The sequence below is a fragment of the Sardina pilchardus genome, chromosome 2 (assembly GCF_963854185.1).
Source record: "Sardina pilchardus chromosome 2, fSarPil1.1, whole genome shotgun sequence".
Lineage (NCBI taxonomy): Eukaryota > Metazoa > Chordata > Actinopteri > Clupeiformes > Clupeidae > Sardina > Sardina pilchardus.
This window is the reverse complement of record NC_084995.1, coordinates 7,023,101-7,047,229: the sequence shown is the minus strand read 5'-3', so window position 1 is coordinate 7,047,229 and position 24,129 is coordinate 7,023,101. Positions and strand designations below refer to the sequence as shown.

The window sequence follows — 24,129 nt, the reverse complement described above, 5'->3', positions numbered from 1 at the left end:
TCATGTTAACCTGAAAAAAAAGTAAAAAGTAGATAAAAAATCAATAGTACTTGGCACCAAAGTCTACAACAGCAGCCTTCAGACAATAACGCACCACTCCATCTGTTACATAGGCCTACGTCTCATTCTCCATACTTGTGTCATTAAGGGTCAAAAAGTACAATTAGTCCTCTTCTTGATTATAATCCATGGTGGTTTCAAAGCTGCAAACCTTTTTTATCTAATTTTATATTGTAAAATAAATAATCTGACAGATTATTTATTTTACAAGATAAAGCATATTGGTTGTACTTACTCAATGACGATGACTGTGTCTGTCAGACTCCAGGGCACGATGGTGAATGCACGATGGTGAACCTTATTCTTTACAGAAACACGCCCGCTAAATAAAGTCTGGTTGGTTTTGTGACTGCATCAGTGCAGGACTTCCCTTCCTAAATACACAGCTGAGTTTGCTACTCCAGTGTATGTCAGTGTATTGTGCAGTAAGTTTTTGCCCATTAACAGTGTCGTAGAAAGTAAGCCCTCAAACGGACAATCTTACCAGCTTCCCGCCTGGTCTCCTCTGTAGGCGTGCGCCTCTTGCAAGAAGTTCAATATTCTCGTTGACACAGGGGAGGCAAAAAGAAAACTCGAAGGAAGACTCTGCTACCTTTTAACAGAATCCCTAACCAAGGATTAGGGTTCTGACTTTATTTAATAAGAAAAAAATAATCTTCTTGCTCTCAGTAGATGAAGTCCAGAAGAGGTGGTGGAGAGCTGTGTCCAGAGCCCCGGTAACGGGACGCTTTTGTATTTCCCCAGCTGAACCTCAATCTATCACCTTTTATCACAGTCAGCTGTTTGTCTATCTTTTGTTTCTTTTTCTGGTGGCTTCCCACAACTCTTCACACTTAAAATTCCGACACAGCACACATGTTGCACATGTTGCCTATATATGGCTCTACGCAGAAACTATTACACTTAAAACTCTAACACAGCATTACTCTATAAGCTTGACTAAAACACTTTAAAGGCTAAACAATCGTTCTTTAAAGGATGAAGCAAAACCACACTCTAAAGTTAAAGAGAAACTATGCAGGATTGGCAATTTCATCTTAAGTTTCGGTTTCGTTTTTCATTTTCGCTCGTTTTATGCTTGCACATTTCTCTGCAGAGCTCCCCGACAGCTTTAGCGTGTAGCCTATATGTATACATATATAGGCTATATATAAATATAGCCTATAAATTGCAAGCGAGGTTCTTCTTGTTCTTTATGCGTCTCAGCCTTCCAGATGTAAACAGGGAACGATTAGGTGCACTCGACATGTCAAGTCGGCTGCAAACGCATGCAGTCGAAACGTAATTTGAGTCATATGCAGTGCATGCTGGTTAGACGTGTTGTTCGACTTGAAGAAAATTTGTGATCATGTCACAAAAATGCGACCATGTCACGTCACTCAAAACTCGCGGGATGAAGACGCGAACAGTCACTTTGCGCAATTCTCCGCATCTAGTTTGAGGTGCTGTTTACACGACAACGTTTTTTTCAAAAACTGTGTTTTTTTTTCATCAGTTAGGCCTTTCGTTTACACGACGACGCCGTTTTGGCGGCTGAAAACGATGGTTTTTGAAAACTGCTTCTAGGGTGGAGGTTTTTGAGAACCCCGTTTTCGTTTTGCCGTGTAAAGGCACATCTGGGGTTATGACGACATAGCCCCACCTCGAACCTCTAGTCCAGCCCCCGCGCTTGACCTCACCTGACTAGACACTTGGCAGAACAACAACAATAGGCGCGTTCAAGTTGACCTTTTGCAGCAGCGAGATTTGCCGGCGGCAGCAGGGGCAGGGATACAAACGCTGCTATGAAGTTGTACACTCTCTACTTCCCGTGGTCTAGACTTGACCATGTGACGAATCACGAGGCACGGACCCGCACGGACTCTTGTGGATATGGGGAGGCATCTAAACACCTGCACACACGTCAGGGATGTAAAAGCCAATTAGGGCAAAGACCTGACATCATGAAGGCAGGGTCTAGGCTCTGCTGCTCTCCGCAGTACCTCCAGACCGGCTGCTCTTTTGCGGAGCAGCCGCTTGGCCACGCCTTGCTCCCGCGATAAGTTGAGGCCATGTGATACCGACTGCCGAGTCGAAAACACGCCCATCTAGACCATCGTGGACAGATTTTTAACCACGTGCATCTTGTGCTGCGCAGTTTTTGTGCTGCGCAGCCAACTTGAACGTGCCTATTGCTGGAGCCGTGTGCTGCTACAATTCTGCATGATTTCGACGACCAGCAACAACGCATTAACAATAACCTGCGCCAAAATAGTCTCTAGGCTACTTTTAAATCCACCACCTTCCCTGCTAGACTGCTAGAGTTGATGAACACGTAGCCGTAATCAACTTAATGCAGAGCCTACGAGCACACATTTTGTTTGCGCAGGAGGTATTTCCCAGATTAGGGGTCAAATTGGGTTGCTGAAATTTTGAAAATCACAATTCTAAATTTGACTAATTGGTATACATCAAATTAATGGTCCTTTAGTCAGGAGTGACGTTATGAGCTTGGTTGAGACCATACAATAAGGGAATTTATTATTTTTTGCCATTTTCTTAACTATGTCAAGTAAATGTGTCATTACCATCACATCATCAAAAAGATATAAAAAATGAAGCTTAAATGATAAATCAATGCTTTTAAAACATTTTCTGGTTTCTATTGAAATCTATTTCATCTTTAGCTCAATGGTATTGTTGTTTTTTACTTGCAAGATGAATTATAGTCATTTTAGTATCTACATTTCTGATTCATCAATCTACCCTAGTTTTGAATATAAGCTTATTTTAAGGAAATGCCATAAATGAAAACTTTTTTAATACAGTGATCATTTAGACTGTCAAACATTGTCAAAATATATAATTGTTGGATAGTTTTGTAATTTATACCTAATTTATTGGCAAAAATATGTATGTGATGGTGATGACACTGCAGCTCTGGTAATGACAGTTTGATGTGATAATGACAAATCACTGATAGTAAACTAATACAGTGATCATCTAGACTGTCCAACATTGTCAAAAATACATAATAGTTTGATATTTTTGTAATTTATACATCATTTATTGCCAAAAATCTGTATTGTGATGGTAATGACACTGCAGTTCTGGTAATGACATTTTGTGGCGGTGATGACAAATCACTGATGGAAATGTGCTGGTAATGACTGTGCTGGTAATGACATTTTTTTCAAAAAACTAGCTTTCCAAAGCAAAGATGATGACTAAGCAAGTGTAGATAGCTTTCTATGTGTAATGTACACAATTTAACTATTAAAGTGACAAAAAAGAATTTAAAAAATATTTAAAATACAGAAATACAACACGTATGGTAATGACGCATAATAAGTGTACATGCCCAACACGAAGAATAAAGAGTGGATTTAGTCACTTTTCTGGACATTAGGGCATCTGTCTTGCAGCTTGAAATCCATGTGCTCCACTATGATATTATGTTACCATGGCTACCAAATACATTTTTGATGAAAAAACAGTAGGAAAGTGCCTCTATGTAGAGTGTGATGGTAATGACGGCAAAACCATGGGACAGGTATAAATAGAGCAAAATAGAGTATAAAATGCATATATATGCTTAATCTGTGGATGTAGTCTATTAGTTCAGGTAACATTTAATTCATATGCATACTTTTTTTTATTAATTTGTGATAAGTAATGTTTGAGATATGACGTGACATCTAAAAACTCTAGTGTGGGACAACACCAAAACATAGTTTTTGTACCATAAAACATCAATAAAATGTGTTAAAATCATTAGTATGAGCAACCATAAAAAAAGTCTATGCTTGATTTTGTTTATACTAATTAGTGGTGCTCAAATTTATTAGATTTAGTTTGTTTTTCATATAATTACACCCAGTGGACATAAATTGACCCGAATTCTGGGAAATGCCCATCAGACATGCCACCACTACGACATGCTTCCATTTAGACATGCCTCTATTTCGACATGCTGCTATTTAGACATGCTGCCAGTCTGACACATTTTAGTACCCCCATTCCGACAGTTTACAAATCCTATTTTTTTCCCAAGTCAATTTAACGGACCCGACGGACGCAAAGTGCGTCAAAAAACACACCCATTCTTCTCTGGTACATTGCTCCACTATTATTAGTCACAGCGAGATGAGACCTATATGGCATGAAAGAGCAGAACTGGGGCTTTCCAACAAGACTAGACATAAAATAAAATCATTAATTTAAATCAAAGTAGGCTATATCATATTTACAGTCTATATTGCTCTGCGTTCACCCACGCAGCCACTCTCACTTGAATTACTCCGGGACCGGGCATCGCACAGACATGACACGCATATTAAATAAAAGAGGAGAAACAAAGCTTTCCATTGATACCAAACACATCGATCCTTTATCGTTATAAAACAGACGAAGTGACAAACAAATAAGAATGTCATAGCTTCGGCTACCGCTACCTTCGTTTGATTTAGGCTACTCGTGAAACCGTGGTCAAAAAATATGGCTTGCATGTCAGATAAAAGAGGAGAGCTAGAGCTATCCACAGATACCAAATACAACCTTCTAGGCCATAAAACAGACGAAGTGACAGCAAAATAATAACTTAATTTAGCTCCACTTAGTCCGCGAATAATGCTGGCCTCCTTCACATTTCAGTAAATAATGTAGGCGAATGTCCGTCGCCTATTATTAACCGTGCATGCGAAATACAGGGTTGCTTCAGGTATTTGGCGGCGGGCAGTTCTGATAGACATTCGATATTATTCTAGGGGGGCATATACAGTAGGTGCGTTTGACTTGACGAAAATCTGCGCAGATCTGACTTGATGTGATGCATGCTGGGTTAAACAGAGTGCATACTGGGACAGACGAAATGCAAACTGGTTAGAAATCATGTCCGACTTCTTGCAGTCGCGGTGGGAGTTACCCCCGTGACATCATGTCACATGTCCATACAAGATCTCGGGAGACTGCGTCTTAGCTCAGCCAGCGCAGTTCAGCGCAGTTCGTTTTTAAGCAACTGCGCTGGCCAAAACCCACCCCAATGACGTCAGTTCAAAGTTGTGATAGGGCAGTTTGGAAGAATCTCCCCATGACGAGTATGACAGGTGTCTCGTTCTGCCTCCTTACCCAAGACACTAGAGCTGACCAAGACGGATCAGTTCAACTGCACTAAAACCAACGTCTGGGATGACGCTGGAGCTTATCCCTGTGATCCATCTTGCTGTTCTAGAATCTTTGCTCCTTACGTTAGAATCTGCTAAAATATGAACAGAAATCGAACGGATACCTTCTTATTTGTGATTTCTGGAACAGCGGTAGGCTACTGAAAACGTGAGGATACTCTGCTATTTTATGCTGTTGGTTAAATATATACACACGGAAAACACTTGATATTTAATTAATGTGCTGCAATGCAGGCCTGTTTAACTGTATGACAACAGTGGTTTATTTAAACACATCATATCAATTTATTTCGTCAGTCACCATGCTCATTGGTCGCATTTTTATTTGGTTTAGAGCAAGCTGGAATAAAGCAGTTATATTTAGACTTCTTTCTAGCAAACTATCTTATGTAATCTTTAGATTTTTCCACGGTTCACATTTTCTGCCACTTTCTACAGTATATTCACAGGTTTTCTCAAGACAAAAATGTGCAGGTCCAATCAACGAACAGAGCTGAGAACGATGACGTTGAGGTTGTGCGCTAGTTTGAGCATGTCACGTCACGACCAAATGAATATACTATTTTGATCCCGTGAGGGAAATTCAGTTCTCTGCATTTAACCCAATTTAACCGAATTAGTGAACACACAGCAGCACACAGTGAACACATAGTGAGGTGAATCACACAACCCAGAGCAGTGAGCTGCCTGCCCAACCAGCGGCGCTCGGGGAGCAGTGAAGGGTTAGGTGCCGCTCAAGGGCACTTCAACCGTGGACTGGTCGGGGATCGAGCCGGCAACCCTCAGGTTACAAGCCCGAAGCCCTAACCAGTAGGTTACGGCTGCCCCAATGGCAGATCTGAGTGGCTCTGGGCAGATCCAATAGTAACATCAATAGAGTATCCGCATTCAAGGAAGTTCACGCTTTGCAATGGAAAGTGGCCAGACTCTCTACACAATATGAATGTTCGAGAGTATGGTAGGACAAGGCTAGTGAGGAGTGGGTTGGGTCTGGGACACACACAAACAAAACAACCATGAAGGAAAGTGCCTGCTTGATCACCCCACAGAAATGCTCTCAGAGAGTTCTCTATTGGTGATGTTTTTTGCATACATAGGGTAGCCTACTTTGTTGATGATTTTCTTTTTGATATGGAAATAGGCTTGTGGGAAATCCCCTACCTATAGCATAAGGAATTTAACACCTCTCTTGTGTACGAAATAACTAACATTATGAAACAGCTAGAGATGGATTTTTGAAACATTATGCTTTTCATCCAGTAGGGCCTGTAGGGGTTGCATGTGTTTGCAGAACATGTATTGCTCAGTGTGTAAAAGCATTTGTTTGTGTGGACAGTATGTCAGGTGGAGCAAACTGTGGGTGAGGTGTTTCAGAGCAAAAACTCTGAAGGATGGTGCAGAAAGGCTGGCTGAGGAGAGACTCGTTGAGGCTCATCATTCTTCTAGCCACTATTGTCTGTTCAAAGTGCCCTTCTGCTTGATTGAAGCTGGAGTACAGCAGTAAAGAGCTGCAACACCATGACAGTTACCTCTTCCTTAGACAGTGTCTTCAGCTGCTGGTTCAGCAGTTAGCTTCAGATCATTGCCAGTAACACATAGCCACTCGTGGCCAATAGATGGCTCCTGTCACCTCTTCTCTGTGTCTACAACAGGACACTGAATGTCTGCATATGAATGGGAAACCCATGAAGAAAAATAATGATGACTACTTTCAAAGAGTCTAAGTTACATTTTTAAGCCTTGAATCAAAGAAGAGACAGAAGAAGAAATTACTAAGGTAGTATTGTCATGGAATATGTATGAAGCATATTGTTGCCATCTGGACAAGTATATTTCTCAATGCTGCACTTCAACATGTTATTACAGTATAATACTTTTTCAGTCAATTGTGTCAACGGCAATTGTGTTTTCTATGACACAATATATGATGAAATAACCACAGAAGTCCTGGAGCCTTTAGTCATTTAATTCAATTTATGGCACATTTCACATTTAAAGAAATTAAACAGATGTTCTTTCAAATATTCAAAAAATTGTCATCATTTGTCTGATTTGGGATTGTCATATAAAGACACAACTCTAAAAACATGAAGCTTATTTAAGCCATAGACAATAGTCACTATTCAAGCCATAGTCACACTAAGCCATGGGCCTCAAGTGTGCAAAACAAAACAAGTTGTTTGAACAAGGAAGAAATAATGATTGAAAAGTACAAAACCAGTGAATATATTACATTGCTACTGTACATCCGATATCTATAGTAATTTATGTAAAGCAAACTGTTACTAGTACCTCAAGAAGATGCAGGGCAGGGAGTGCATTACGTCTTGCATATATTTAAAAAAAAAAAAAAAGTGACACTGAAAAGTCTGACATTTTGAAACCTTCTTTTTCAAATGACTACTGTACATTCTGTCAGTATACCCCAAATGGAGAATCAGTCTTCCAAAGGCATTACCCGTCACATGTGTCTTGTGTATGCTGTTCCCAGGCGAGTGCTGCCCCTTGGCCTTCAGTAATCGGTTGTGTACGGACTCTTGTGTGAAGTTGTCCTGCTGCTCCTGCTCTCCCACACGGTGATCTTCAGCCCTGGGAAGTATCTGGCCAGCATTCTCCTTAAGTGATTCTGAAACTTCTTCCCCACAAAAGTGTACAAGAGAGGACTGATGCAGCAGTAGAGGTAAGCCAGGTTACGTGTGATAAAGTGAGCATAGTCAAGGGAATCTGATGGGCATTCTGTGCTGAAAGACTCCTCCAGAGCCTTCAGGAGGATGACGATGTTGTAGGGGGTCCAGCAGATGAAGAAGGTGAGCACGATGACAAAGATCAGCTTCACCGCTCTGCACTTCTCTCTCATGCGCGTGGAGAGGACCCTCACAGTGATACGCATGTAGCAGTAAAGCACAATTGCTGCAGGGATCAAGAAGAAGACAAAGAACTGTAGGTAGTAGCCAAACAGCTTCCACTTGGTCAGAGTGTCTTGGCTATAACCAACATTCTCACACAACTCGCCATATTGTTCATCGGAGTGTGTGTCGTGCAGGACCAGCTCTTTGACGCTAGATGCCAAACTCACCACCCACACCACGACGGAGGAGCTGATGGCGTAGGCCTTCCGTCTCTGCTTGGCGGCGGTGATGGCGTGCACCACGGCCAGGTAGCGATCAAAGGTCATGAGCGTGAGGAAGAGGATGGAGCTGTAGAATCCAATAGAGAACAGGCTGGCCACCAGCTTGCACATGGCCCGGCCAAAGATCCACTCCGAGGCGTGGTAGACGGCATTGAAGGGGAGGCAGCAGGCAAACAGCAGGTCTGAGATGACCAGATTGAGCAGGAAGATGTTGGTGACGGTGCTGAGCTTCTCATACCTGTAGATGATGTAGAGGACCAGGCCGTTCCCCAGCACGCTGATGATGAAGTTGATGTAGAAGAACGGCGGGAGGTACTTGGCACCAAAGTCTACAAAAGCAGTCTTCAGACATAAATGTACATGGACATCTTCTACGTAAGGTTGGTTAGATCCATCAGAGTTGTTGTTTTCGTTCAGATATTCCAGAAAGTTATAATAATCCATAGCAGTAGTATTCATGTGTCAACCTGAAGAAAAAAAAATAGTAAAAAGTAAATAAAAATCAATAGAAAATTGCCAGAAAATCCCGTTGAAATCTAAAGTTAATAGTGCCTACTTGTCATTACCTGTGGGGGATGCAGCAGTAAGGACGAGGATGATGAGGCCAGACCTGTGTGCAGCTCGTCAGCCCTGCCAGTGCATGTGTCTGCCCTGGCTGTGAGAGATATGACTAGAGCTCAACATCCTGTTCAGGCAGGAGTAGGCAGTCTTCTCAGCCTTCAACGAGAGCAGGAACTGAGAAATGTGAGGGGTTACAATCGTTCCAAGAACATAGATAATACAATCTCTAAGGAAATACGTAGAAATCGGTGCTGAGTTAGTGCTGGCGTAGAATTGTCACAGAAAATGACACAATAATTGAATGCAATTATCCAACACACGCTAGGCAACTTTAAAAAAGAAAACACATTTTTAATAAGTGAAAGAGCACAATAACATATTTTTTCTGTATTAAAACACAACAAAGCCATAGTTTAATTAATTAAAGACAACATAACAATATGGATAGGCCAATACATAAACATCCGGTCCCTTCAATATGCTCCATGGGCCAAAGGTCTTCTGAGTCAGAATATGCATCATCAGGACTTACAACATAGGCCTTGAAGAATGGACAGTCTCACTAAATGAACTTCACTAATTTCAAATAACACAATCAGGGGAAAAAGTTGCACTAGAGGGATTAGACAAAGAATATTTAGTAGTCGCAAAGAAACAGACTGACTTCAATGCATGACCATATCACCATATCACTGAATATTGTTAGGAATAGGAATAGGAACCTTCATGCACGCATCTGAACTTCAAATGAGTCATAACGATCAAACGTACGCATACAAAAGGGCAAGATCATCATTTTCTTTTCACATACATCGTCTTCCCTATCCTTCGGCGAACAGATGTGTTTTTGGTGAAATATGGGTTGCTTCACATCCAGAAAGAGGTAGCAGGACCCAGGCAGAGCAGTGCATTGTTTAGTATATTACAAGAAGAAAACAGAACTGAGATATCAGAGTCTAGAACATGGATAGAGTATTATACGACGAACAAACAAACAAAAACAGTTTGGCATATTAATGATTTATGCTTTCACAGAATCTCATCAATACTGACTAGAGTGCAATTCCTGGAGAAAGATAGCACCCATTTAGTGTTGAGCTACATGTCGTCTTTGCACTCCTTCTCAAGATCTGTCTTGTGAGTGTGTTGAAGATGTTGCTCTGAGGAAGTTGAACGTTGTCCCATCTATTTCTATCTTTGTCAATGTACTTATCTGCCGACTTGACAACAACCATAACCCCGCCATTGGACTCGAAGAGACAGAAACGGCAAAGCAGATGTGATTTCGAAACAGTTTACAATGTCATGGCAATGTGCACAAACTCTGTCTCCCTCAGAAAAGGTTTGACAGGAGAACCACTATGTATACCAGAGTCTCGTGGTGCCAAGGATCTCTGTCTGATGGCACAAGCCAAGGTTCTGACCACTGAGGCTGAGATGGGTGGACGGGTTGGGGGAGTGGACATTAGAAGTTGGGTCCTTTGCTGTAGCTGTCCTGCCTGTAGGCCTGGTAGCAGGAGGATGGGTCACAGACGCCCGTCTCGCCCGGAGGCCCTCGCTTGCCCGGGGTTCCAGGCATTCCTGGCTTCCCTGGTTCTCCTGAAGGTCCTGGATAGCCCTGGCCATCACTGCCCCTGGGCCCCTGCAGACCTGTCCAGAACACCATAGGCAGCATTACAACACTGGTCCTAGTAGCAGTACAGCATTACAACACTGGTCCTAGTAGCAGTACAGCATTACAACACTGGTCCTAGTAGCAGTACAGCATTACAACACTGGTCCTAGTAGCAGTACAGCATTACAACACTGGTCCTAGTAGCAGTACAGCATTACAACACTGGTCATAGTAGCAGTTGCAGAAAAAATACAACAGTAAAAGTAGTAATAGTACTAATATTAAGGAGTAAATGTAGCATCATTAATAGTACTTGTGTGTGTGTGTGTGTGTGTGTGTGTGTGTGTGTGTGTGTGTGTGTGTGTGTGTGTGTGTGTGTGAGCTGCTGTTCTTCTAATTTTATTTCATGCTAGCAGTATCTGTGGGTAGGTGAGTGCTACACAATATAAAGTCCTTTTTGCATGTGCCATTGCTGTCGGAGATAGTGATAAGATCCATGCATGAGGACCAAATAACAATGGATGGAGCTGGGTTGTTTTGTTGCCTTTCTGGATTGAGTGTGCACAGAAATCAAAACCACAAACATCCTGTGGAAACAAGCCCCTCAGCCAGTGTGTGTGTATACTGCATGTGTGTGTGTGTGTGTGTGTGTGTGTGTGTGTGTAAGCACCACTATTTACCTACTGGCCCGGGAGGGCCCGGCATCCCCACCTCCCCGTGGCCTTTGGAGCCCTTCATGCCAGCTGGACCCATGTCACCTGCACAGAGGACAAGGCACAGCTGCAGAGCGAGGCAGGACCAACAGAGGCATACTGTAGTGCTGATGCACCAGTGCAATAGTTCAGTGTCACTTCTAACAGGCAATTGTGGTTGTGAGAGAAAGGAAACAGGCGACTCATGACACATTTCAACATCCATTTCTCAAAAGTCTGAAAGCCACGCAAAAATACATAGAGCTGAAGAAAACTTTGGCTTGTCCTTTTGGATCTAGATTAATTCACTGTTTGAAAAAATGTTTGCATTTACATAATGAACTATTTGAAAGAATTCTGCCAGTAGGGATGTAAAGGTAAACATATTCGTACCAAACCATTTAGGCACAGGGTATTAGGTTCAATACAGATGTGTACAGAATGTACCAAATGCAGTGTTTAACAGTAGGGTTTTTTGCTAGTGTTTTAAATTCAAGTTCCCACATAAACATATTAAGTGGCAGTCCATGTCAGCATGTCAGTGCACCATCAATGTGGCATTGATGGTGTACTCTTACTCCATCGTATATCCTGTAAATGTGGCATTGATGGTGTACTCTTACTCCATCGTATATCCTGTAAATGTGGCATTGATGGTGTACTCTTACTCCATCGTATATCCTGTAAATGTGGCATTGATGGTGTACTCTTACTCCATCGTATATCCTGTAAATGTGGCATTGATGGTGTACTCTTACTCCATCGTATATCCTGTAAATGTGGCATTGGTGGTGGCATCTCTCACCTTTCATCCCCATGTCCCCTCTTCTCCCGGGGGTTCCGGGGTAGCCCTGTGACCCAGGCCGACCGGGGTACCCTGGCGTTCCGCCGGGGCCCTTAGGCCCGGGAGAGCCTGGTTCTCCTGGAGGCCCCTGAGTCGTCTCACAGTGCCTGCAGCTTCGGGTTGCCATCATTTGCATGAACTGTGGTAGCTGGTCTAAGGGGATAACAGATTATTATTATTATTATTATTATTATTATTAGAAGTAGTAGCAGCAGTGCAATAACAGTAGTAGTAGGAGGATGGCAGGATGGGGGGGGGGGGGGAGCTATTGGGGGCCATAGGAGCCAGCTGTAATAGAAGCTGTCATACAACCCCATATCAGAAAAAGTTGGGACATTGTGTGAAGTGCAAATAAAAACAGAATGTGATGTGAAATATACAAGTCTTGCAAACCCAAATTTAGCAGCAAAAAGGACGTAGACGACAAAATATTGAAAACTATAATTTGGACTAAAATGAAAAATATATGCTCATTTTGAGTTTGATGCCAGCTGCACCAATATGTTTTTTTAAAAAAAAAATTGGGACAGAGAATGCTTCACCTGCTGCTTCACCTCTTCATTTAACAACGTTCTGTAAAAGCAGAATCGTAGCACCTGAACTCGTCCTCTATGGAGAAATACTGTTAAAATATGTGCAGAGTTCATTTTGGCATTGTTTCGCTGAAATATTCAAAGTCTTCCCTGGAAAAGACATGGACCTGGATTGCCCAAAACCTGTATACATCATTCATAATTGATTGTGATTTGCCAAATATGCTAGATGCCCATGCTGTAGGCACTAATGCTCCCCCACACCGTCACAGATGTTGGGTTTTGAACTGAGCACTAATACAAGTTGGATAGGTTGAACACTTGTATAGGCCCTCTCCTCTTTAGACCAGATGAGTCCATGATTTCGAAAAAAGAAAGGCACATTTTTATTAGTCTAACCACAGGACCTTTCCCATGTTACCTCAGTTCATTTTAGGCCCAGATACGGTGGTATTTTCAACACAATTTTGGCAGCAGTTTTTGAATGGAGTATCAAACTGTGCACATAGACAATGGTTATCCTGGTTTTCCTGAGCTCACAATGACAGGTCTGGAAACAAGTCTGGTGTTGATGCAGTGCCATCTGAGGTCCAAAAGACCACAGCCATCCAATTTGTTTTTCAGCTCTTCCCCTGGTTTGCAAAGATTTCTCTGGATTCTCAAATTCAAAATTAACATATATTTTCCATGAAATAGTCAAAATTGTCATTTTCAACATTTTGACATGTTGTCTGTGCAACTAAATTTGACAGATTTGCAGATCATTTCATTCAGCTTTTATTCACATTTTACACAACGTCCCAACTTTTTCTGTTTTGGGGTTATAGTATACTAATGATTGTGGTAGAGATAGATGACCGCAGGTTGAGATCAATTTCAACCAAAGCATGATATGCTGAGGAGAAAGGCAGCACAACAAAATGACCCAGTTTCAAATCAACATGAAGCCCTTGAAAGTGCACAAATAGAAGAGGAAGTAGAAGTAGAAGTAGTAGGCATACAGTATCAGTTGTAGTAGTGGCAGTAGCAGTTGTAGCAGTAGTAGTATAAGTTGTAGTAGTAGTGACAGTAGCAGTTGTTGTTGTTGTAGTAATATCGGTTGTAGTAGTAGTGTTAGTAGTAGTGGCAGTAGCAGTTGTACATTTACATTCATTCATTTAGCAGACACTTCTATCCAAAGAGACTTACAGCAAGAAGTGTAGAGGAGACTTTAGTTAGGACTACACCACTATAGCTACTATAGGACAGGAATGCTTACATTAGAAATACTAGTCAAGGTGACGTAGGAGGAGAAAGTGGTTGAAGATGAAGGTGGATGAGGGAAGAGAGGAGAAGAGGGAGTTAGAGGAAGGAGAGAGGAGAAGAGCATGGTAAATGTGAATCAGTAGTAGTAGCACTAGTAGTACTAGTAGTAATATGGTGATAAAGAAGTAGCAGTGTGTTCTTATTGGGGGCCGAGCAGTGAAGCCATTGCACGTTTTCTTTATTGTTCCGCCATGGGAGTCTATGGCAGCCCATAAACTGTTCGGTATAAAGTGAAATTTGGCACACTCATTATGAACAGTCCTATGATTCATTTCACCAAGTTTCATGTTGGCACCTCGAGTGTTCTAGCGCCACCAACAGGTCAAAGTGGGACGTACGTTCACGCACATTTGACCCGTATGCCTGAACTTCAAAAATGAAGTGTCTTTGTTATCCTTGGATCAAGCCAAGTTCAACGCACCCAATGATGTCAATTTCCGCTATGATTTGGCATGTTGGATTTTATCAAAACCAAGACCATCTTCAGTGTATGCCTCACAACAGTCGTGCGTTTTGAAGCCATATATAAAACCATTCACCATTGACCACCAAACAAATCAGTGGTGAAGCCGCCAAACAGGAAGTGAGCTCAGCTACACTTTCATGTATCATTTCATGGTGATATTATATATAACTGGAGAGTATGACTAAGTCCCGCACTCCATTCAAATGAATGGCGGAGGCAATGCTAGTAAATCTGGCCAATTCATAGTCAACGGCATATTGAACACTGGAGCTTGTATCCAGTGCCAGTCGGCTATAACCATGTGCCAAGTTCCTGAGTAACGTTTAGCTGTAGCCGTTGGATAGGTACCTGCCCACCAACATGTACGCGCATGAGAGCTTGTGCCCAACACAGACTCTCGTGCACAGAGCTGGTTCTAAATGCTCCATGCGGCACCATACTTGAAAATGGCGTATGCTAACGTGCCGAAGCATGGTCTTGACCCCCTGGTATCAACACCAAAATTAGTACATGGACTTCTGACCCCATAAGGAGGAGGACGCTCAACACATTTGTTGACCTGTGACCCCATGGGGCCCCAGCAATTGTCCCTGCAATTAGCAAAAATGCATTTTAGCTTGTAACTCTTGATGTGTACGCAATTGCAAAAAACTTACTAGGGATGTCTGTCATATCAATACCATGGGAGCTCCTAAGGCCGACACAAACCAACTTGTGGCATCAACATGTCCGATATTGCCGCCATCTTGGATTTTGTCCAACACACCAAAACATTTTCACAACTCACAGATATTGTCCAATTGTCACAAAACTGGGCACAGATGAACTGCAGACTGAGCTTTAGATATGCCTTGAATTTTGAAGCCATATTCAGGAGCATTCACCCAACACAGCCAATCGAAATCCGTGGTGAGGCCGCCATATAGGAAGTGACTATCTATCTCAGTCAATCTTTGGTAGCAAGAAGGAACTTGCTCTGACAGCAGCCATATGTCAGATGTAACCAAAGGTTCTAGAACAGAGCAAGATGGATCACTGGCCGGAGAATACGTTGGATTTTTTGAAGTACATTCTAACGCTCCATGGGCGCCATTTTGGTAAGCCGAAAAGTAATAAATCGTGCCTTTCACACGGCCAGATCATTACCGAGTAACAAAACAAAACAAAAAACAGCTGGCAACGGCAAAAACAGCTGTTGAGGTGGGTTTATATGATTGGAACTGTGTCTGAAATGTTGCTGAGCTTACCGAAATGGCGCCCTGGCTGTACCGTACTTCATTCTTTTGACGCAACTGATCCATCTTGCTCTGTTCTAGAATCTTTGGATGTAACAGCACTGAGTTGCCATGGCAACTCCAGCCTAACCGCTTAGCCCCCTGATTGCTGCTTGCAGCTAATACTGTATGTATTGTTATGGTCATGTCTCTTTAACACATTTAGATACAGTAAATGCAACCCAACAACATTTAAATTATGTTACATGTAAATGACCTTTGCAAACATATTAAGGACCTATTTCTGTTATTGAGACAACTTCAACAGAGCAACGCTCTTTCTTAAACTGAAATTGAGATACAGCTGTTGCAGTTGCTAAATGGTGAAGGTTTCGTTATGGTCGAAATGGTGCAATCTCCAATGGCCTGGGCTTTAAAATAGGGTGTGGGCAAGTTAGGATTGGGCAATATTGTGTGGGCTACAGAGATTTACGATCTGTTTCTTTTTCAAAATGCAGAAGTGAAAGGAGCATGGTATGGCTCACTACACCAGATGTTTCCCCTTCTCAACTCACTGGGTTGAAAAGATGTGGCTGTGTTTATCCTGCGAGAATACTATGGAGATGAATTGGCTATGCCCAGATGGTCATATAACATCTTTTGGTGGCAAGACAACTTTAAAGTAAACACTCGGTTACAACAGTCAATCCAAAAGAAATTAAGGATACACTGTAGATGCCTTAACCTTCTCTATAATAGAAAAAAACAAACCTCTAATGGCCTGTGCACATTACGCAATTTAAGCCAGATTTTGCTCCCTTTTTTGTTGGAGCAGACAAATTACCAGTGTCGTGCCCGAATATAAAAAGTTGGAAATGACACCAAAGGAGGAATATGCCTTGTAATGTGACATATTCAATGACCAGCAATTTATTGTCTACGATGTTCAACGACTTCACGTTCAAAACTCTAGCATGTTCATTTTCTGGGGGATCCTCAGACGACTCCTGTATTGACACTGACACTATGATGACAGGCAGAAAGTACGATATGCTACATGATCTAATCTCCCGACCAGGATGTGGCAACCATTTATGGTTCTCTGATCGCCTACATTAGTCTGACTTGGTAATCTGCACAGGCCATGAGGTAAGAAGGATAACCTTGTATTGGCCTTCCCCAGGTCCATGCTATCACATCATATATCAGTGCATAAAACATGAGTGACAGAGTGAATATGTGCAAAAAGAACAGCTTGAAGGGTAACTTACTCTGCAGCACAGTAGCGCAGATTTTCATGAGGTGTTCTTCTGAAGGGGGCTTTCCCTGAGATCACAATGGCATGGGTGAGTCACACACACACATGAAAATTCACTGTTTCTGGTGTTTTTGAAATATGGTTTGGCTTTTGTGGTGAATATTTCAAAGAGCATGTGAGTCTTCTCTACCACTTTGAGATGGAATCAATATCTAGTTGAGACTTAATGGATTTAAGATTTGCAGTGTTCATACCATACACACAGACGCACACGCACACACACACACACACACACACACACACACACACACACACACACACACACACACTTTTGAGAGAACTAGCATCACACTCACAGGTTTCCCTGGGTACCCAGGTACACCTGGCAGCCCTGGTGGTCCGTCCTGGCCTGGAAATCCCCGGGCCCCAACAGCTCCTGCGGGGCCCCCGTCCCCATTCCTCCCGTCTGCCCCTCTGCCCCCAGGCTCTCCTGCTTCGCCCCTCTAGTCAGGGAACAATGACAGATGCACAGATGTGCAGACCATACGCTGAGTTACATAAAGAGCATATACTGAGTTACATGGATCATAAGGAAACAGTGTTTTTATGCAAACAGTGTTTTTATGCAAACAGTATTTTTAAACAAACAAACAAACAAATATAACATTAAGTCACAGCTATCAAAAACCTTACTGTCTTATTCTATGCCTTTATGAAAAGCAGCAGTCATAGTCATACATTTGAGCAAAGAATAATTTATGTATTATACTCTCCCACTATACAACTGCAGGCCCCTCAGTACCATGGCCCCTAAGCTCTGGAATTCCCACCCTCAACCCCTCCGTGACTGCTCCTTCCTTCCTTTCTTCAAAGTTCCTCTCAAGACCTTTCTGTTTTATGAACATTTCTCATCATCCACTACCCCATTTTTCTTCCTCAACCTCTTTGTTTTGCTTAGACTTTGTAAAGTGGCCTTGAGTGTAAATAAAAATAAAATTAAAATAAACAGAAAACATTGAGTTACATACAAACACACTGCTGCTACTTGGCCATTACAGGGAAGTATTAAACTGAACTACTGCACCACAGAGAACATGAGTTCCCTCTGAAAAAGTGATGTGGTCTTGCTTTGAAAATTACGCTTATTGCAGAAGAGACAGAGAACTCTTGTTTTGTATTCATTGTATTCATGGTTTAAGATGCCTGACGATTGCTTTCAATAGTCAATAGCTGTCCTGTAGGTCTAAAGCAAAACACTTACCTCTCCCTTGCTTCCACGAGGTCCAGGTCCTCCCTGTAAGACACAGATAACACACACTCAAAGCTGCCCAGAAACAGTAATGATCAAAGACAGGTTAAAGGTCAGTATTAATCCACATAACACACCATTAAGAGGTGAAGACCCTTGATATTTTTTTCCAACAATGACCACTTTCAAAATAACAGAGTTCTTTCCTGGTCACGGTTTGACACTCATAATACAAAAGAAGCTGCCTGATTGAGTGACAGTAGCAAACGGACGACATGGACTCTGTATGAGGCATGCATGCACTGAAGGTCAAAAGGTCAGAGAGGATGGAGGTGCATACCGGTGTGCCAGGGCTCCCAGACTGGCCATCAGTGGCCCTCTCTCCCTGCAACGACAATACCCACAAGGTCACTCAACACGTTTGCGATATACAACGCAGAGAGAGATGGTATCTGTCATAGACTACACTTAAGACTACACAAGTTCTTCAACCTTGCCTGAGTTTATACAAATCTTATTGGAAGAGCTGTAACAAATAATGCATGTAAGCAATGTATTCAGCAATGTATATGTTGACAACAACAGATACTGACTCTGTGAACACCATTCTCAGCTTGAAATCTAGAAAGAAATCATGGCCTCACCATGCAAATAAATGGTCTGAAACCACCCTCTTAAAATATCCTGAATGCTACCTCCCGTTGGCTAGGAGCCTGGGGACTAAGTAGGCTAAGGCTGCAGTTCACTGTGAGAAAAGGAAGGGAGCAGAACAGACTTGTGGTCATGTTACCTGGCTTCCTTTAGGCCCAGGCTCTCCAGGCTCGCCCTGAGGAAGAGGGAGGAGAGGTGATGAGACAGAGTACTGTGACAGGGGCAGAGAGCCATCAGGTCCTGCCGTTACAGGAAGAAGTTGGGTCTAGCAACAACCGTGGGTCTATTTTTAGAGTGAGAAGTTGTCTCTTAATCAAGCAACTGGCCTTACTGAACTGGTTAAATAATGTTATGCTCTATTTTGTTTGACAAGCATTGCTCCATTAAAACCCCAGAACAGTAATCTGTCATTTTCTATCAGGAGCTACTGTGTACAGCGTGCATCTGCCCTTATCAGTAGCCAGGCAGCTACAGTACTCCACTCTGGGGACAAGTAGGCCTACACCGGAGCACACGGCCATACCCCCAGAGTGGGCTGGAGCGCTGGAGCGCTGGAGCTGCATCACTGCGGTAGCTGTTGGCCGTAGCAACACAAGCTAAGTAAATACTGATAGTACTCAGTGACCTTGAGAAACAAAGATATATGTGGAAACTCGCCAGATTTTTCCTTTAAGGCAATTGACAACCTCAAATTTTATGGGCAGGGTAAATTCGGACTGGCTTTCAGGCTAGGTTGCAATCAAATCCAAATGACCAGACTCCAGGCATTCAGGCACTCCAGGCAGACAGTGTGGTCCTCTAAACTCTGTGACATAAAGTCTAGTGTGGTCCAGTTGTGTGTAAACACATCAGGAAATATCCAGAAGTCCATCTCTTCCTGCCACTTATTAGTAAAGCTAACAACAGTGGGATATTAGTGTGGCTACCAAAGAGATACTAACACCATTTTGATCTGGGTTCTGCACAAGATTTCTTGTTGGAGGCTACTGTAGGAAGGGAGTTTGCCACAGTAGCTGATCTAAGGTGTTTGTTCTGTGTTTGACTCTTTAAAGTGCCTTGAGACAATGTCAATTGGTAGAAGTGCCATATGAATGAATTTCAGTCGTCTGGCCGAAAGCTTGGCTATTAAATGTGCAAAAGGATTGAAGTGTGCAGTGTGTGTTTATTTTGGAGATTTTTAGTTTTTGTCTGTCTTGCACCTTCTTTACCGTGAGTAACTCCTCCATAATTGCCATAAAACTGAACTGAATTGAATTCAGTTTATTCATGTCATGATGCAATAATGGGCAGATAATTCTCTTTCCGGGTCAAACAGCTGTCAGGCTCACTTGTTTTTCTCCATAGACAGTGAAATAAACTATTCTTTTCCGCTATTTTTTGTCATCTTACTACTCACTTGTAGCCTAATCCTAATCAAATCCTATTTTTCGCGGAAGCCTGTCCGCTTCCCTTGAACATATCATCTGGCTGCACGGCTATAATTACTCTAAGAACGTTTAGTAATTGTGTTTTGTGCTCACTAAAATGGAGGTGATGACAAAGTTTACAAGTTGCAAAAACCATCTGGCTGCACTAGTAAACGTCTTTTGATGAAAAAAGCTGGTGGGATCGCAACGTCCGATTTAGCAACTGAATTACTGTCTGACTCAGTGCATCTCCAGCCTTACCTTATGCCCTTTGAACCCCGGCATGCCTCTGCTTCCAGGGGGGCCCTCAGTCCCGGGCATCCCGTCTGACCCCTGTGGGAGGTAAACACACACATTTGATTATTTTATTTGGATTGACACCAGATTTAAACACAGCAACTAAACCAAAACAAGTTTCACATTACCATCGAACACTGTGCTAATAGACACATCCACATTGAAAAATAATTATGCATATAATTATTATTGGTGGAGATGACACTGCCTTTTCCAAAGGTGCAGACTACCTATAATTACTGACACAGAACAGTAATTGCCAATTTGCTTAGAGTCATTCTTACTCAGTCCAGAAATGTGTAAGCCTCTGAAACAGAGTTTGGGAAAATGTCCTTGGCTATCGTACATTACAATAATCAGCTTTGTGCTATTACCACATATTGTTAGAACATTTGTTAAGGGGTAGTATTCTAACATTTTCTTAGAGAAACTCAGATCTGTGAAAGAGGCAAAATCTCAATGGCACACACGCATGCACGCACACACGCACGCACACAAACACGCACACAACCACACAACATCCCTTGGGTGATCCACATCCACTGTAAGTGAGGTGCTTGTCAGTCAGCACTCAAGGCATGCATGAGTATAGAAAAAAAAGCTTTTACATTGCTCTGTTATCTTGATTACAGAACAGCACACCAAAATGCCCTTCTCCATTTTAGAGAAGAGGTGATAAATCTGTCATCTAGTGTGGATGTAGGAGTGTATTGAGGTGGAGGGGGACGGAAACACCATTTCTCTCTTTTCTTGGCTGTGCGGTGTGTGTGTGTGTGTGTGTGTGTGTGTGTGTGGGGTGTGTGGGGGTGTAAGTGGAGGTGGTATGCTGTGTGTGGGGCTAAATCAGTACCTCAAAGGTGTGAAAGTGTGTTTCATCACACAGTTGATTAGAAACTTTTCATTTAGACCTTTAATTTAGTAGCACCATATCTAGCCCTGATCATGGGGTAGGTGGCTGAAGGGGAGCAATACATGTGATAAGAGCTAGCAGTTTATCAGAAGCATGCACTTTTATATTCCACACATAGTTCATCTCGAAACTCACACTTCACATTAATACAACCGCACAAAAGAAACAGGAAACATTTATTTTTTTTGTGAAGAGGATGTTTGTGCAGCAAAAACCAGTTCAGTGGAAAAATAGGTGCGCTTGCATGCCTGGGGTTGATATATGTGGTTGATATAGCAGGTCGGTTTCCGCTAGGTGACAAACTTACTTTAGGCCCTGGAAGCCCAGGAGGCCCCTCTGGTCCACGGGCTCCAGCGTTACCCTGGGTGCGCCCAAGTGACAAAATCAAATGTTATTGTGCAACATCTTCAATTAGGCAAAATGACTAGGAGTGTATCTCTCTCTCTCTATCTCTCATACACACACACACACACACACACACACACACACACACACACACACACACACACACACACACACACACACACACACACACACACACACACACACACACACACACACACACACACACACACACACACACACACACACACACACACACACACACGTACCTTTGGGCCTACTTGACCACTAAGCCCAGGTGGTCCAGCTGGCCCTTGCAGCCCCTGTAGATAAAATGGACATGAAAATATGAACTCCTATGATGGCAAAGATGATGCACCATTCTAACTACTGTAGAGCTCAACAGCTAACTGCCTCTGTTTGTTTAGGCCAAACAATGACTATTCTATAAGAACGTTAACATATTAGTATTGTTCATCCCAGAGCTGAGCACAACAAATCTAGGAAGCTTAACTATGATGAAACAAACAATTTCATTAACTCAGGAAGTTTTAATGTTAACTTGCTTAGTGGTAACCTGTCTTGTGTAGCCTTCTTTGTTTTGGTATTACAACAGCTAAGAAACACACACTTTTAGCCATTGGCATTTGCAAGATTCAGATTTGAATGCAGAGGGTCTGATACACAACGCCTCAGCCAAATGGTTCACTCATTTGCGTCCCAGGGTTGGGAACAAGCATAAATGCACTGCATAGAACTTACCGGAGAGCCTACTGGGCCAGCAGCTCCTACAGGCCCAGGAGAACCTTTCTCACCCTGTAAAAGACAGCAATCAGTGGATAACCCAGTCAGTCACTGAATTCTACAGACTGAGATGACAGATACCAGCCACTGACAGCTAAGGTATTCTATGCAATATTTTCACCTTTACAAGGACAATTTGATGGTAAACAAATGTGTAATAGGCGAGTCATTCACCTACAGTAGCATAGCTATACAGCACTGAGGTAGCAAGTCCCTACCGAGAAAACCAGACATGCAACTTCCAAGAGCGGCGCCCCACCAAATCTCGTGAGAATCATGAAACACTACCTTGTCAGTAGATAAATATTGGAAATATGTTTTGCCTGTTGTATACACATCCATAACAAAAGCATTTGCATTGTGCACAGGGGGGGATAAGCGAGACGTTTGCTATTTCCAATCGCAGAGTAACATACAGTACATGTACAGTATAAATACATTGCAAATCTAGAGGGAGCTCTACAGTGCCGAAAATAGCTAAAGCTGCATAGTGTGTACCTACACAGTGCTTACCTAAAACCATTAGTGCTTAGTTTACAGATGGCCACCGTGCACATTGTCTCCTGTTGGTTTGTCACTTGAGTTTCAGTTCTGATTTTTCACAGAGTTTACTCATTCTTTGAACGATCTGACTCAGATACCTACTTCTCCATAGACAGAGCATAGTTACACAGACAAACACAACAAAAGCTTTGGACAAAAAGCGTCTGCTAAACCGCTAAACTACTATGCCCAGAGCTTTACCACGCGAGCCCTTGAGTTAACCCACCTGGGGTCCGACGGGGCCCATGTCTCCTGGAAGGCCTCTGATACCCTGCCAGTAACAAAGAAGCATATTGGTCAATCATGTGGCATGGGACAACAAGCACAGGATTACACATCACAGAGCAGCAATCTCTAATAACCTTTAAGCACTGCTCTTTATCACAATGTGGTGCTAAGATTACGCAAGTGATCTAGAGTCATATTAACCTTATACAAGATGTGATGAGGCAAATTAATGAGAACGGTCTGACTGAAAAGTCAAAGAATCACAAACAAATGGCCGTCCAATTCCCTGCCAGACCACATCTCTTATCTGTGTGTATTCATCCATAAAAATGTAATCCAGGTGTTGGCATGAAAATCAGATGAAGGAGGTTGTTAGGGGCTTTGTGGTATGCCTAACAATGACTAGCATTACTAGCCAACAGGAGTTTCAGTATGAGAAAACCCATATTATGGAAACGGTCTTTCAAATTCATGTTCATCTTTACATAATAGTAGTAGAGCAATATATAAGCTAGTAATTAATGTTATTAATTATGGCCCATCTCACAGCAACATAGAAAAATGGCATATTTCCTGTTGAGGGGTATTATGCCATTTTAGCATGAGATGTATGGTCAAGTTCTTTACTTCAGATGTATCATGCACGTACTGTATGCATTGTGCAAATGTACAGCCATTTTCCATAATGTGAACCAACAAAAATGTCAATGCAATGCAAACCAAACCAAATGGAAACAAACACTTATCATGCTCAGCTTCTAATTCTGAAAGTAAAACCTTTTTCCTAGTTTCCTTTTCCCTAAAATACTATTTTGATTCTCAGAATAGAAAACCCATAAATGATACATCAAATGTAAAG

The 24,129-nt window shown here is 42.3% G+C and overlaps 2 protein-coding genes across 2 annotated transcripts in view; both read right to left on the bottom strand.

The window, feature by feature from the left end:
- Positions 1-7,734: 7,734 nt before the first annotated feature.
- LOC134061610 (C-C chemokine receptor type 3-like) lies at positions 7,735-8,796 on the bottom strand. The gene has a single exon (XM_062517417.1). The coding sequence runs from the start codon at positions 8,794-8,796 to the stop codon at positions 7,735-7,737; it is 1,062 nt and encodes a 353-aa protein (XP_062373401.1).
- si:ch211-106n13.3 (vWFA and Collagen domain-containing protein) overlaps positions 8,664-24,129 on the bottom strand; it is a 31,720-nt gene continuing 16,254 nt past the window's right edge. Inside the window, 14 exon segments of the mRNA XM_062517414.1 lie at positions 8,664-8,819; positions 8,919-10,563; positions 11,209-11,286; positions 12,026-12,217; positions 16,854-16,908; positions 17,197-17,343; positions 18,102-18,134; positions 18,430-18,474; positions 18,880-18,915; positions 20,408-20,479; positions 21,661-21,714; positions 21,965-22,018; positions 22,458-22,511; positions 23,269-23,313. Coding sequence (XP_062373398.1) covers positions 10,379-10,563; positions 11,209-11,286; positions 12,026-12,217; positions 16,854-16,908; positions 17,197-17,343; positions 18,102-18,134; positions 18,430-18,474; positions 18,880-18,915; positions 20,408-20,479; positions 21,661-21,714; positions 21,965-22,018; positions 22,458-22,511; positions 23,269-23,313 — 1,050 coding nt within the window. The 3' untranslated portion in view covers positions 8,664-8,819; positions 8,919-10,378.